This window comes from Rattus norvegicus, chromosome 18 (genome assembly GCF_036323735.1).
Source record: "Rattus norvegicus strain BN/NHsdMcwi chromosome 18, GRCr8, whole genome shotgun sequence".
In the NCBI taxonomy this organism is placed as follows: domain Eukaryota; kingdom Metazoa; phylum Chordata; class Mammalia; order Rodentia; family Muridae; genus Rattus; species Rattus norvegicus.
Window position 1 is genome coordinate 45,272,514 of NC_086036.1, and position 15,365 is coordinate 45,287,878.

General features: G+C 35.7%; 1 protein-coding gene across 5 annotated transcripts in view; it reads left to right on the forward strand.

The window, feature by feature from the left end:
• Positions 1-15,365, forward strand: part of Dmxl1 (Dmx-like 1) — a 170,495-nt gene that overhangs the window by 93,009 nt on the left and 62,121 nt on the right. For 3 of the 5 annotated variants that reach the window (XM_017601109.3, XM_006254710.5, XM_006254711.5), the window contains exons 26-29: positions 2,305-2,381; positions 8,785-8,912; positions 9,454-9,702; positions 10,091-10,204. In XM_017601109.3, coding sequence (XP_017456598.1) covers positions 2,305-2,381; positions 8,785-8,912; positions 9,454-9,702; positions 10,091-10,204 — 568 coding nt within the window. The remainder of the gene's footprint in view (positions 1-2,304; positions 2,382-8,784; positions 8,913-9,453; positions 9,703-10,090; positions 10,205-15,365) is intronic. The other 2 variants (XM_006254712.5, NM_001107388.2) reach the window with 1 other exon arrangement.

Genomic DNA, 15,365 nt, shown 5'->3' on the forward strand with positions numbered 1-15,365 from the left:
CTGTATTACTCTATAGTACAAATCCCTACAGTATGTACTTTATAGACTGAAAATTAATTTCCTGAAAACTATAATTATTTTCAACAAACTGCATTCCTTATTTAATTCTATTACTTGATTATACTTATACATTCATATATTTTGTATATTTGTGTATATGTGTGTATACACATGTGAATGCTACAACTCACATGTGAAAATTAATGGACAACTCTTGGAAATGACTTCTCCTCTTACGTCGGTCCCATGGATTAAACTCAGGCTTGCTGGCAAATACCTTTACCTGCTGCACCACCTGCTGGCCTGCCAATATTAATTACAGGAGTCCATGCTCTATCACTTTTCTTTTTCCTTCTTACTTAAGAACTGTTTAAGAACTAGTCTGAAATGTAGCTGGCTTTAATTTGATTTCATCATTGGCTCGTCATTTGTTTTGGTTTGAGCTAACTTGACTAGTCTCGGAACTCATTCATTCACTCTAGATCTCCTGGGGGGCACCTAGATGATTGTAGGACAACCTTATTTATTTTCTTGTAGTTGACAGATTTGACTATATGTGTTTCATCTCTCATCCTCCAGCAAGCAAGCCAAGTGTGCTAAACTGGTCTTTCCAGAGAAGTAGAAGTGATAGGATGTATGAAGAATGTGGTGGAATAGGAAAGGAAGAAGAGGGAAGAAATTTGTTTATAAGTAATTTGCATGTGTGACACTCTTAATCATTATTCTGTTGCGGTGAGGAGACACCCTCATCAAGAGAAAGGTGTCATATCGGGTGCTTGCTTACAGCTTCAAAGGGTAGTTAGTCCATGATCACTATGGCAGGAAGTATGGTAGTAGGCAGGCAGGCAGGCATGGTGCTGGAGCAATAGCTGAGCTTATATCCTGATCTGGAGGGAAATAATTTGCTTGACATGAGCCTTTCAAACCTCAGAGCCCACCACAATTACAAACTTTCTCCAACAGAGCTCTACTTCCTACTTCTTAAACAGTCTGCCAGCTGGGACCCAAACTTAGCAAATATATTAGTCTACCTGAGCCATTCTCTTGAGTTGCTAAAGATTTGCACATGGTAAACTGGTGAATAGAAGAACTGACAATCTAGTTCCAGTCCAGGTTCAAAGCTTAGGGAGTAAGTTTTGTTTTAAAAGTAAACAGTTTGACATCTAAGAAGAGTTCATGTTTCAGTTACATTCTGAAGATGGGAAGGAAGGTAATGACAAAAAATAAAAAGCGTTTCCTTCTCTCCTTCTGTTAGGTCTTCCAATTCACTGGCGAGTGAGAAGTCAGTCTGTCTTAATCACACTACTGATTTTAGATAATTTTTTTTCTGGAAATATCCTCAAGAGACTCACTCAAAGTAATGTTTATCCGAGTGTTTGTATACCTCATAGCCCAGTAACATTTTGTTTCTGTTTTTTGTATAAAAATCTCTTGGGTTTAAGAGTACCAAGACTAGATTTTGCCAGGCCTTTTGAGTTGTAAGCTCAGGTCTCACATATTACTTCTGTTCATTCGTCAAAGAAGTCCCAAGGCCAGGGAGTGGAGAAATAGATGCTAACTCTGTAGTGGAGAGAGACTACAAGTCACTGTTATCCGCATTTTGCCATCTTCAATATATGCTATTTTTAACCACAGGTATTATTAACAGTAGAAGCCAAAAAAGCAATTAGACTTCTCTTTATGAATACCCATTTTTATATACATGGAACATTTGTACTTCATAATCAGAGAATCATTTATAGTCCAGTAAGCTTTCTTATGTCTTAATCTTATTTGCCCTTGCTTTAATTATAGCTGCTGTCATTTTAGGTTAGAATCCTTTCTTCTGTAAAATAAATATTTGATTTTACTGCCTTTCTTCCTTTTTCTTTTTCTAAAGTTTCCCTTTTGGATGACTGTAACAGATTGAGCATTTTCTTTGATCTGTACATAAAGTGAACTGTCATTTATTAGTACTGATTATTCATATTTTGTTCAAGAAGGAGCAGGTTGAGTTTTAAAGGGTATGCTTTTACTGCACGGTTCATATTGTTCTGGGCTCATACTTCTCTCTTTTGATTTGGGAAGAGAGAACTGGCAGTAGTTATATATTTTGTAATTTCTGCCAAAGAACTGAGTTTTTTTCTTTAACATTTTTAAACAATAACTTCAATAGGTAGAAACTGTTTTCTAAGGGGAAAGAGGGAGAAAAAAATAGCTTACCAAGGCAAAAAACTTTTAATTTTCATTTCATTTTTGACAAAATTATACCTAAATTTTTTTTTACTTAAAGTAATTATTCTGTGTGTGTTTTTATTTTTTCAGGTATATGTAATGCATACTTTAGCAGCCTCACTCTCTGCTTGTATTTATCAGTGCCTTTGTGGTAGTCATAACTACAGGTAAATATCTTCTTCTGAAATTTAAGATCACCTTCAGTAAACAGTGGGGTTATCTATATACATTATTAATTCAAAACTATACATAACACTGCTTTCAGTAAATTCAAAAAGCACATGACTGAGATGTTGAGTACTTGTTTTTTTCATCTTTGAAAATTCAGCTAATACCTTTATGATAAAGGAATCGGAAGCCAGCTCTTGTTTTTGTGACTTAGATAGTTGCCTATAATTGATCACTGCCATCCTGTTTGGTACTGTGATAGATTCTGAGAATTTGAAGATGAATAAAATACTTGTTTTTTAAGATCATTATTAGAAACAGGTAAATGAAGGTAAATAATGAAATATCATACTTGAGTGATGAGTTCTATGACTTGGTATATAACAAAAAGCATGAGGCACACAGGCAGAGGAGCGACTGACTTGGGATTAAGAATATTTTCACAGGGGGTTGGGGATTTAGCTCAGTGGTAGAGCGCTTGCCTAGGAAGCGCAAGGCCCTGGGTTCGGTCCCCAGCTCCGAAAAAAAGAACCAAAAAAAAAAAGAATATTTTCACAGAATTTCTGCTTAGAAATTTCTCCTCATATTCTAGTTCCAGCATAATTTGTTAAAATCCTTCAAATTGACCTGCTGGTATATACTCTAGCTTTAGTTCTTTGAAATACTTGTGACATTATTTGGTTAAATATTATCTGACTTCTATTTCCTACTCTTTGAGACAGGTAATAGAACTTGTATGTCTATCTTTTATTTCCCCCAAACTCCATGCATTCTTTTATCTATTGGTTTTATTTCAGGGCAAATCCTAGTTTCATTTTCTAGATACTGTGTGTTCTTCTGCAATAGTTTCTTAGTAGGCAGAGTTTATATTTTAGAAATGTGTCTTTTTTTCTTTTTAATGAAAATGGATTCCTTCTCTTCCAATATATCCTGGTTAGTTTCCCACCCTCCTTTCAGTTCTGCCCCACACCCTCTCATCCAAATCAACTGCCTTTTAATCTCTCATTAGAAAAGAGCAGGCTTCTAAAAGGTAACAACAAAACATAACAAAAATAAAATACAAGGAATTCTTTCTTTTTAAGACTGCAGAATTGGGTTTTAAATTTATGCATATCAATTGTACATTTTTATGCAGTACAGTATGTTTTTGTTTTGTTTTTGTTTTTTAAAGAAGGACATAGGCACCAACTTTGTTGCTGAAGTTGCTCTTTCTCCTTTTCATATTTATTTATATATATTTTGTTTGATTTTGTATGTATTTATTTTAATTTTATTTGTTCCTTTGTCTTAGTGTTTGAGTACAGTGTCTATATATATGCCTTCATGCCAGGAGAGGGCATCAGATCATGTTAGAATAGGGAATTCTGTCTTAAGTCTTGTCCCTACTTCTAGTTCATTGTACTTCCTGGTAGTACTTTTGTACCTTTTAAGGCTGGGGGGGACTTTTATTTCTAATCCTTTCTGTTCCCTTAGTTAATAAATCAAGATTATAACAATTGAGGATGGGGTACCAAACCCCAATCATATATCTAACCCAAACCTTACATGCAAGGCTCAGGGAAAGTCATGCAAGTAGAGGCACAGAGGTTGTTAAGTGCGAGAGAACCCAGATTCCTGCTGCAAGATAGGACATCTAGACATGGCAAGGAAGCTAAAGCCATGAAATCTCAGCAGTATGCTGCCTAACCAGCATAGAGAGGGGAAATGCATCATTGCCCCACGTCCATAGATGAAGAACTGAAAAAAATCAGTGGCTTCTAGATAGAATCAGTTTTCTCCAGGTACAAACTTCTTGATTGGTTATCTAGTCCAAACTGATCAGCCCTAACCACTATTAGGACTCAGTAGATTGTTTGTGTAATAAACACAGATACACACACACATGGGGTGGGGGGAGATACAGATAACATATAGCAATAATAAGTAATGAACTTGAGAAATTAGGAGGGACAAAGGAAGAGTTGGAGTTCAACTGGAGGTCATCATGTAGAAGAATGCAGGTTGATCCATGCTTGTCACCCTGTACATAGCTTAAGTCCAAGTGGACCAAGGACCTCCACATCAAACCAGATACACTCAAACTAATAGAAGAAAAAATGGGGAGGAGCCTCGAACACATGAGCACTGGGGAAAATTTCCTGAACAAAATACCAATGGCTCATGCTCTAAGATCAAGAGTCAACAAATGAGACCTCATAAAACTGCAAAGCTTCTGTAAGGCAAAGGACACTGTTGTTAGGACAAAATGGCAACCAACAGATTGGGAAAAGATCTTTACCAATCCTACAACTGATAGGGGGCTTATATCCAAAATATACAAAGAACTCACAAATTAAATGGCAGGGAGACAAATAACCCTATTAAAAAATGGGGTTCAGAGCTAAACAAAGAATACACAGCTGAGGAATGCCGAATGGCTGAGAAACACCTAAAGAAATGTTCAACATCTTTAGTCATAAGGGAAATGCAAATCAAAACAAGCCTGAGATTCCACCTCACACCAGTGAGAATGGCTAAGGTCCAAAACTCAGGGGACAACAGAGGCTGGCAAGGATGTGGAGAAAGAGGAACACTCCTCCATTGTTGGTGGAATTGCAGACTGGTACAACCTTTCTGGAAATCAGTCTGGAGGTTCCTCAGAAAATTGGACATTGAACTGCCTGAGGACCCAGCTTAACTCTCTTGGGCATATACCCAAAAGATGCCTCAACATATAAAAGAGACACGTGCTCCACTATGTTCATAGCAGCCTTATTTATAATAGCCAGAAGCTGGAAAGAACCCAGATGCCCTTCAACAGAGGAATGGATACAGAAAATGTGGTACATCTACACAATGGAATATTACTCAGCTATCAAAAACAATGACTTTATGAAATTCATAGGCAAATGGATGGAATTGGAAAATATCATCCTGAGTGAGGTAACCCAATCACAGAAAAACACACATGGTATGCACTCATTGATAAGTGGCTATTAGCCCAAATGCTCGAATTACCCTAGATGCACAGAACACATGAAACTCAAGAAGGGTGACCAAAATTCGAATGCTTTACTCCTTCTTTAAGAGGGGAACAAGAATACCCTTGGCAGGGAATAGGGAGGCAAAGTTTAGAACAGAGGCAGAAGGAACACCCATTCAGAGCCTGCCCCACATGTGACCCATACATATACAGCCACCAAACTAGATAAGATGGATGAAGCAAAGAAGTGCAGGCCGACAGGAACCGGATGTAGATCTCTCCTGAGAGACACAGCCAGAATACAGCAAATACATAGGCGAATGCCATCATTAAACCACTGAACTGAGAACGGGACCGCCGTGGAAGGAATCTTAGAAAGGACTGAAAGAGCTTGACAGTTCAGTGAGTTCAGTTCATGCAGTTTTGTGCAGGTCAGAGGAGGTAGTTTTACTGGGAGAGTTTTTACAGAATCAGGTTGTAGGTAAAGACAGAAGGATCCAGAGAATAAAAAGGAGCAAGAAGATTAGAACAGGTGGTCACAGTTAGTTTGAGGCCAAGCAGAGCAATTTAGTCAAGAAGACAAGAGAAGCCAGTTTGAATCAGTCATCTTGGAGAGGAATTTGAGCCAGAAGAGCTGAGTTGAACCAGTTCAGAAAGAACTAGGAAGGGTTTGTTTATTCAGCTAACAATGACATCTACAGTCCATGCTATTCATAAGGGCTCCTTAAGAATCCAAAAGTATAGACTCTGGTACAGCAGATTCCTAACATCCAAAGACAGCCACGTCATTGGGTAGCCTGGATATAAGTCTGCAGAGTGAATGGGAAGAAAGGATTTTTATCATACCAGATCATTTAACTATCTTTCCCATTTCCTCAGGCTTTCTGTCATTGATATACATGATATTTCTTCCTTCTTCAAAGAAAATAAACTGATTTAAAAAAAAGTCTCTGAATGCCTTGGCTAGTTGCTAAGCACACTACCTGTATCCTGACTCAGCCAGAGCGGGCCTGTACCAAATTCATTGGGTTCCCAATTGTCTGAGCCATCTCTTCTATTCATAGGGTTTAGATTCTAGTAATAAATGATTTTATCTTCAACAGGTCCATTCCTATGATCCTTTATAACATAAAAATGCTAAAATACAAAAAAAAAAAACAAAATGAAAAACTCTTTGAATAATCCACTTTATTAGAATCAGCCATACCTGCTTTTGTTTTCTCATGGCTTCAATTTTTTCCTATTGTATTAAATTTTTCATATTAGAGATATTTCACTGAAGTACCTTATTAGATTGAGAACTTAAACCTTTTTAAAGTAAGCATTCATTGCTACAAGTCTTCCTCCATGGCTTTGAGGGTTGATGAGAAGATTTTTCTGATTATTTCTCCCTTTGTAGGTATACTGGCTATTTTTATGTCAACTTGACAAAGGTTTCTGAGAAGGAGGGAGCTTCAGTTGAGCAAAGGTCTCCATAAAATCAGGCTGTGACCAAGGCTGTAGTTTGTTTTCTTAATTTGTGTTTGATGTATGAGGTTCCTAGTCCATTATGGATGGGGCCACCCTTGGTCTATGGTTTTGTAAGAAGGCAGACTGAGCAAGTCATGGGCAGCAAGCCAGTATGTAGCACCCCTCCATGGCCTTTGCATTAGTTCCTTCCCTTTCTTTCAACAACAAGAGACAATGATATTGACATGTAACTTAAGATTTACTGTGTTAGCCAGAATATGGCAAATACATAGGTGAATGCCAGTAGCAAACCACAGAACTGAGATCAGGGGGAGGGGTTTGGGGGATGTTGGCCCGGAAACCGGGAAAGGGAATAACAATCGAAATGTAAATAAATACCCAAGTTAATAAAGATGAAAAAAAAAAGTTGGAGTGAAGAGAGAAAGATATGATGTAAACAGTACTTACAAAGTTCTTAAAAAACAGTATTTGAAAAAATCAAAGAGTGTAATTGTGGAGAGCCTTAGGGTTAGAGCCTAGTATCTGCCTAGTATCTGAGCTCTACCCATATTTTTATCTTCACCAGAAAATAGATACTCACCCAATTTTGTAGTGAAGTGAGTCTATACCTCAGTGTGCTTTAGCTTGTCTTACCCATTTGATACAGACATTTCCTCAGTTATCTAGTGACTAGGAAATTATCAACTTGTTTCTGACTTTCTTTCAGAGGGAATCAATCCATTGGTAGATATTTATGGTACATCCATGGGTGGAGGGAAAATCAGGAGACTCCTATTCCACTGTGTAATGTCCCTCTCTATATCTTTTTATCATTTCTTCCATCTTTATACGTTATCTTTGTGTTTTGACTTTAGAAAACTTTTAAAAGTGTAACATTCATTGTAAGTGTTCTGGCAAGTTTGATGAGTTTGTTATCTCTTACATGTGTCAGCTCTCATTTATATTGGCTTTTGGTTGTCAGTTCATCTGTATAATCTGTCCATGAGCAACCCCACTTATCACTGGGGTTATATGTATGTTTCCAAGGTAGCTTCAGTTTTATTTCTTTGAACTGAGTTCATTTATGTAATTGAGTATTGGTCTGATTTCATCAAAATGTTTCTATCTTCTTGTCATAAATCTTCCTACAGGTTGAGGGAATTTTTGTTATTACCCTGCCATCTTAAATCTGGAAAATAAAAGCCAATAATATTTATAAATATCTCCAAAATGTTAGTGAGAGTTACCAAGTATAATAGCTTTAAGGCACTATCTTTCTAAGTATAAGCATTATATTTATTTATTGAATATATATCATAGGAATTTCTGAATTCCTATTTTCTAGCACTTTTATAAGATCATTTTGCTGCTGGGTGTCAGAATGTTAATGTCCTTTATGCTAAGCTGTTATTTGTTTGTCTTTATTAAATTATCATAAGTTCTTAAATATATGATGACTACCTTTTTGCCTTAATAGTGTGATGTGTATAATTTCATCAACAACAATATGATAAAAATTATTTAGATTCGATTCCATATCATAGCTTTTATGGAGGCAGAAGCTGTTTTCTCCATTATATGCTAAGTGCCTGGTTCAGAGCCAGATAGAAGGAGAGCTAGCCATTAAATATGAAAATGAGCCTAGACTCACTTCACTTTTTATAAAAAAGTATTTTAAAATCATAATACAAGTTTGCTTCTACTGGCCTAAAATGATGCGGGTTTTTCTTCTTCTTAAAATATTCTTTATCTTTCACAAAACAAATATACTAGATACTTGTCAAATTTATTTTAGTTTAGAAAGCATATATATTTTTACTTTAAAGTATACTGTACTAATAGAATACAAGCACTGTAGACCATGTAACTTAGACATAATAATATAATTCAGAAACAAAATTTTCAGTTAAAGTATTATAGAAATTATATGTAAGAATGGAAATATTGCATATGAAATTCATCTTAAGTTTAAATATTGTTTCCTTTTTTAGTTCATTTCAAACAAATCAGTTTACTGGAATGGTGTATCAGACAGTACTTCTTGCCCATCGACATTCCTTGAGAACAGGAAGTTTAGATGAATCAGTAACTCCCAACACATCACCAGCTCAATGGCCAGGTATAAGTAATTACATAGATAAGAAATTCTTTTTAGTTTTGGAAATGTTAAATGACAAAAGCAGACGTGCCTTAGTTTTACCAGTTGATGATCATTGTTAAATATTGGTAGCATTGACACCATTGCAAATTCAATGCACAGTCTTCAGTTATATTTTAATTTAGTTACACAAAGTTCTTGTTAAACAAGACTATTAACAAATAAACTAAGTATTTCCTTGATCTCTATATTAAAAGAGTTCATTTTGTTAAATTGTTTTTTATATAATTTAAAATATTTTATCATAAAATATGCCATTAAATTTTTATCTATGAGATTTAACATAAGTTTATCTGAATTGAACAAATGTTTCAGCAATTGCTCCTAAACCATCATAACCCAGTGGTTATGAGTCCAGCAGAATAATATTTAATGTCGATTGAGTAAATTTTTGCAAAAACTCAAAAAGTTGAAAAATGTATTTAATTTTTTACTTTAAAAGTTTATTTTTGGTTTTTCTCTTGTTTTCATTAATGTCAGCTGTTTTTCATTTTTGTCCTAGGAATCAATTGTCTAATTCAACTTTTGAATTCTTCTGGTGAAGAAGCTCAGTCAGGACTTACAGTGTTGCTTTGTGAAATTCTCACAGCAGTGTATCTTAGTCTGTTCATTCATGGGCTAGCAACACACTCTAGTAATGAGCTATTTCGGATTGTAGCCCACCCTCTAAATGAAAAAATGTGGTCTGCAGTATTCGGTGGAGGAGCACATGTTCCCAGCAAAGTACAGACAACCTCAAAAGCTTTATCTGGTAAGTTTTTATTGTTCCGTGCCCCCTCCCCGCCCCCGTCCCTGTCTGCCTCCCCTCTTTTACTTCCTCTCTAATCTTCCCCTCAGTTTTGTTTTTATAAGTTGAAGCTTTATTCATCTGGATAATAACTTTGTTAAATGTAATTATATCTTAATTTTGTGTAGGAAAGTTCTTGTTATACAAGACCACCAACAAATAGTATTGTCGTAAAAACTGAAGTTTTAAAGCTTCTTGTGCAGTTTTCAATGTTTAAGATACTCCTGCACTGATAGTTAGACTGTACAATGTAATTATAATGTCTCTTAGTATTAAGATCTTCATTACTTTTGAAATAAACTTTGCTTTTGTTCCATACCAAATACAGATTTTTCTCTTCTTTCTTTGGCAGGAAGGCACTTTGCTATGCCTAGCCCCCACCAGGTAGTGGTATTCTCCATGGAATGTGTGGGCTTTTCCAAAGCTCTGTCAGCCATCAGTTCTCATAGCCCTCCCACTCTTGCAGGCAAGATATTAGCTTTAGAAATAGGCTCTTACAGTTTAGCTTGCTTTATGTTGTTTTTCAAGGGTTGCATACAGTGGGATAGTTTGTTTTGTTTGGCATTTAAGGAAAGTTGACATATTTCCTTTAATCAAGCCATATTTTTGATTTAAAACAATGATTAGCATTTTAGAAAACTGTTTCTGCTCTTCTAGTTTCAAATACTTGGTTTTGGATATTTTCTGTCCCTTAAATTGTAATATTTCTAAGCGTACAAAACCAAAAGAAACAAATGCTGGTGCTGATCATTGGAAATCACAGTATGGCTTGAAATGACTGGGAAAGCATTTCCCATGAGGCTGCTTTATGGTCTGCATATTATTATGACTGGCTATTAGAGTTTTTGGATTTCTAAGTCTTTTTAATACCATGAAAAGTAAATATTTTAAATAAGTGTGTCCTTTTGCTATATATATTTAAATAAAATTGTAACAGCCCCCTTATTCAACTTGAAAATAATTTTCATGATATTTTCCAAATCTTCTCATTTTGTGATTTATTACCATATGTGATAGTATTAGTTTTTTCAGTTTTGAAGAATATCTAAAGTAGCTTTACGACTTATAATACAGGAACTCTTGTTACTGTACTGACATTAAATTTTAAAAAATTATTAAAACCTGTAAATTTAAATCTTCAAGTATAAGTTTGAAAACAATTTTAAATGCTTTTTAGAAGAAACCCTTGTGCATACATTTGTAAGTGAAGCCCAGCAAGATTCTCTCTGGATTTTAATCCTCCTCAGCACCTTTAAGTACCATCACCTGGACCTTATGTAGGTTTGGATATTTATGATTTGGAAGTGCAGGTGGGTGATGAAAGACTTACAGAAAAATAAAATTTTGCTGGGATTTGTTACATTCAAAAATCATTGTGGGACTAGAGAGATGACTTAACAATTACAAGCACTTTTTCTTCAGAAAATCCAGGTGTGAGGACCAGAACTCATGTGGCAGGTCACAACTGTGTTACTCACATTCTAGGGGAACCAATCCTCTCTTCTGGTCTTTACAGGCATGAGCACCCCATGATTCACAGACATATTTAAACAAAAGGACGTACATGCAAGTGAGACAGTCACGTACATAGAATAAATTTGAAGGTTTTCAAAAACATTGCTGTTAGAGTTCATACCCTGACAAGGGAATATTTTTAGATTTTTAAGTATTGTTTTATGATAGAAGAAAGAAAAGTGGTTATTCTCAGTAGTCTTATAAGAAGCAATGGCATCTATTTTTCACAGAGCTATAACCCCATGACTGTAGAACAAAAGTCCTGGTAACTGAGCTTCTACTTTTTCCTCACATTGAAACTATTTGCTCATTTATCTGCCTCTCTGTTACTTTTTAATCCATGTACTTTTCCCCACTTCAAAAACTCAGGAAAAGGAGGATACAACCTCAAAATAGACCCAGATTAAGTTCTTTGTTTTGAATGCTGGGAGTCAAGCAAATTCAGTTCATAATTTTGAGCAGACTTCAGCCAGATTTATTGGTACAGAGCCCATTTGGTATCTCACAACTGCTCACTCTTCTTTGGTAGTACCAAAGTAGAAGTAGCAAAAATTAAGGAAGTATGGCTGTATTTCAGTAAAATTCGGATATAAAAATAGGTTTTAAGCCAGGTCTTTCAGTCCCAGCACTTTGGAAGCAGAGACTGGGAGATCTCTATGTGTTCATAGCTAGCCTGCCCTATTATGTAGTGAGTTCCAGGACTACCAGGGCTACATGTAGTGAAACCTCTACCCCAGCCCCTAAAGTCCTATTTTGTCAGTCCTGAAGTAGAAAGTTTGCTCTTCTATTGAAAGGTCCAGTGCTTATATAGCTGCTTCACAGACTTCACTCTCTGTCACCTGGTACTGATATACCCACTACATTTGTCTCAGTAATCCTTTTGTTCTTCTACCTTTTCCCCTGAAAATTATAAATTTTAAGTGCAAAGTTACTTATCAAATAGTTACCTGTTTATTTAAATATTAAACATGTTAGTTTTGACAATTTTGTTACTTCCCATGATATATTTGTCATAAATTAAAATTAACATCTGTGAAATTCACCTTGACTGTCTTTTTTATATATCTGAGTTCAAGGAAAAATTTTCAAAACTAACAGGAGTTAAACTCATAGATCATTAAGTTAATGATTAAGTAAATAACCAGTAAATTAATTTTGGCTCTATTTTAATGTTTTAGAAAAATTATTTAAGACTCCAGTTTTATTACTATGAAATACTGAAAGGAATAAGTTCTGCTAAGCAATGTTACTATATGCTTTAAGATGAAAAGTATATTGTTAGTTTGATCTTAGCCCCAGCTCATCCTTTTTCTTTGAAACTGAAAACCGAGCCCAGAACCATGTGCATGTTAGGCAAGCTTCTACCACGGAGACATATCAGTAGTCCAGTTCACGAATTTATGCTGAGCACAGGTAAATATGAAGAGCCTTACACAAAGCTCAGTCTGATTCTTTTTTACATACTAAAATTTGTTGCTTCAAGGCAGAAGTAACATTGTATAGTTGTATGTTAGAATCTTTGTAAATGTTAATACTAAACATTCTCAAATAATCAAAAATAATCAAGTTAACCAAAAATTATTTGTATGTTTACCCTTTTGGATTAGGGATGTGATAACCAAATGTTAAAAACACAGTTACCTTGTTATAGAATTAGATGTAAATATATCCAACTTAAGTTATACTCATCCATCTTTGAGAATGCAGAAACTGGATGTAGTCATGGAAGTCATACTAAGTGCACTTATATGATTGATCAGTTGTTTAAGACAGGCATTTGTTTCCAAAACTAATCTAGTTTAGAAGGGAACAGGGAGGAAAAGAAGTAAAGGGAAAGGATCGAGAGACTAAGGGGGAAGGGAAGGGAAGCAGTGTATTATGGAGTAATGGCAGTCAGAAACAGCCAGTCTTGGAAAGCAAATACTCTGAAAAGCCAGGAGAAAAAGCTGATGTCCAGTAGCATCCAGGAGAAAACAACAGAATGATGGCTGGTCCTGTGAAAGAAAACTCTGGGGGTTGGGGATTTAGCTCAGTGGTAGAGCGCTTGGCAAGCGCAAGGCCCTGGGTTCGGTCTCCAGCTCCGGGAAAAAAAGAAAAAAAAAAAAAAAGAAAACTCTGAAATCTTGGTTTTAAACATGTTGTTTTGCTTAAAGCACACAAAATGCAGCACAGCAATCTAAGGAATTTTAGTTGTAGATAAATGCTTTGGGTTTGGATTGCTGCAAAATACAATCACAATGTTTCAAGATCTTAATTGTATTAAATAATATTCAGTGTACATTGTTGAGCAAGGAGTTTGTCTTCATTTCTTTTCCTGTTGCTATGATAAAATCCCCCAGCAGAAGCAACTTAAGAAAGTGTTTATTTTAGCTCACAGTTTAAGATAAAGTCATCATGGCATAAAGTAAAGGCAGGAGGAACTCGAAACAGTTGGCTATATCATTTATGCACTTAGGAAGTAAAGAGTAGAGTGTCTGCTTTCTTTTTCTATTTACATAAGCTAGGACCCCAGCCAGAAATGTCACTACCCCTAATAACATCTTAGTGAACACAAGATGTTCACTAAGGGCCATCTCCTAGGTGATTCTTGATGCTGTCAGGTTGACATTAACTATCACAAGGAAAAGAAAAGTACTTTGTTTTCCTAGTTAATCAGTATCCAAATACTATGTATTAAAAATGAAATACTTGTTTGGAATCCCTAAATGTATGTTTTCTAAGAAGTGTTTTCAAATTTAGTGCTAGGAAAGGCATTTGAAGTTTGGTATTTGTGTTTCTTACTCTGGTATAAATTCTCTTCTTAAGTGTTTTGAAGTAATGATCTCATGAACTAAATTGTAGGATTTTCTACATTTCTTTTGTTCTAGTTCTTTTACTGACTGTTACTTTTTGATTTTTGTTGAGATAAAAACACTCTGACTAAAATAACTTGTGGCAGAAAGGGTTTATTTGGTTTCCCTTTAGATCAGTCATTCAGAGAAGTTCAAGGCAGAAAACAGCAGCTAGGAGCCATGAAAGAACTGTGCTTCCTGATTGCTCCCTAACTCATGCTCAGGTAGCTTTCTTATGTAGTCCTCATGGCCACTTGACCAGGAATGACAGCCTAGGATTCTTAAGCAAAAAGTTAATAATATACACGCATAATTTACTGTTGCGGTTCATATTTAAAAAGAATCTAACAACTCATGCTATCTCCAGCACCATAGGGCCACATGGCATCTGCGGGAAATTTTCATTTCAATCAACAAAGCATCTCAACCTCTAAGCTCCCAATCACCATCCCATGCTGCTTCCTGCCAGCTACTCTCTGAGCCCAGCTCTAGGCACCCTCTTGCTGTGGACTCTGCTCACATCCCCTGCATCTGCCCACTGTGGTTATAGTCACAACTCTCAGTAACCCCTTAAAATCAAAACTCAGTAAATTCGTAATTTAGCAATCAGATTTATGTCAGTAAATCCTCACCCCACAAAACATCCTCTTAATAAACTCTAATCCAATTAATATTAATGTAAACTCCCCACCTAGATAAGACAAGTTGTCCTATAAAAATCTATCCCTTATGAAATATTCATAACTACCTGTGGCCCTTTAAGGCCACACAGATCTGGGTCATCCCCCTCCATCATGGTTCCTCTCTCTCCTTTCTCCTCTCTTCAAAACTCTGTGCCTGCCATCCTTTTTCTCTACCCAATCACAGGCCTTGTCTTATCTTGTGTCTGCCCTCACCTGCATACAGACAGCAACTACAATTCACCCTTTCTGTCTAATTAAAAAAAAGAACTTTTCTCTCTCCAATGTAGACTGAGCACAATTATTACCATCCTGAAATTATAAAGTGTAAAATACACCTAACAATTAAATAGTACATTCTGTTATCTATCCTAGCTTAAGAAAGGCTTAAAAATCTATGTGTTATATCTTGGCTAGCTTGTATACTATCTGAAAACTATCCAATTAAATATGTATTTTCAATGTTAAATAGCCTGGTTGGGCTATGAGACTATAATTAGTCTTCAAACCTGTCAGAAATCTGAGAATGAACAATACCATTTGAAAATATAGGAAGCCTAACATGGCTTCCTGAACTGAGACAAGTTGAAGAGACAACTGT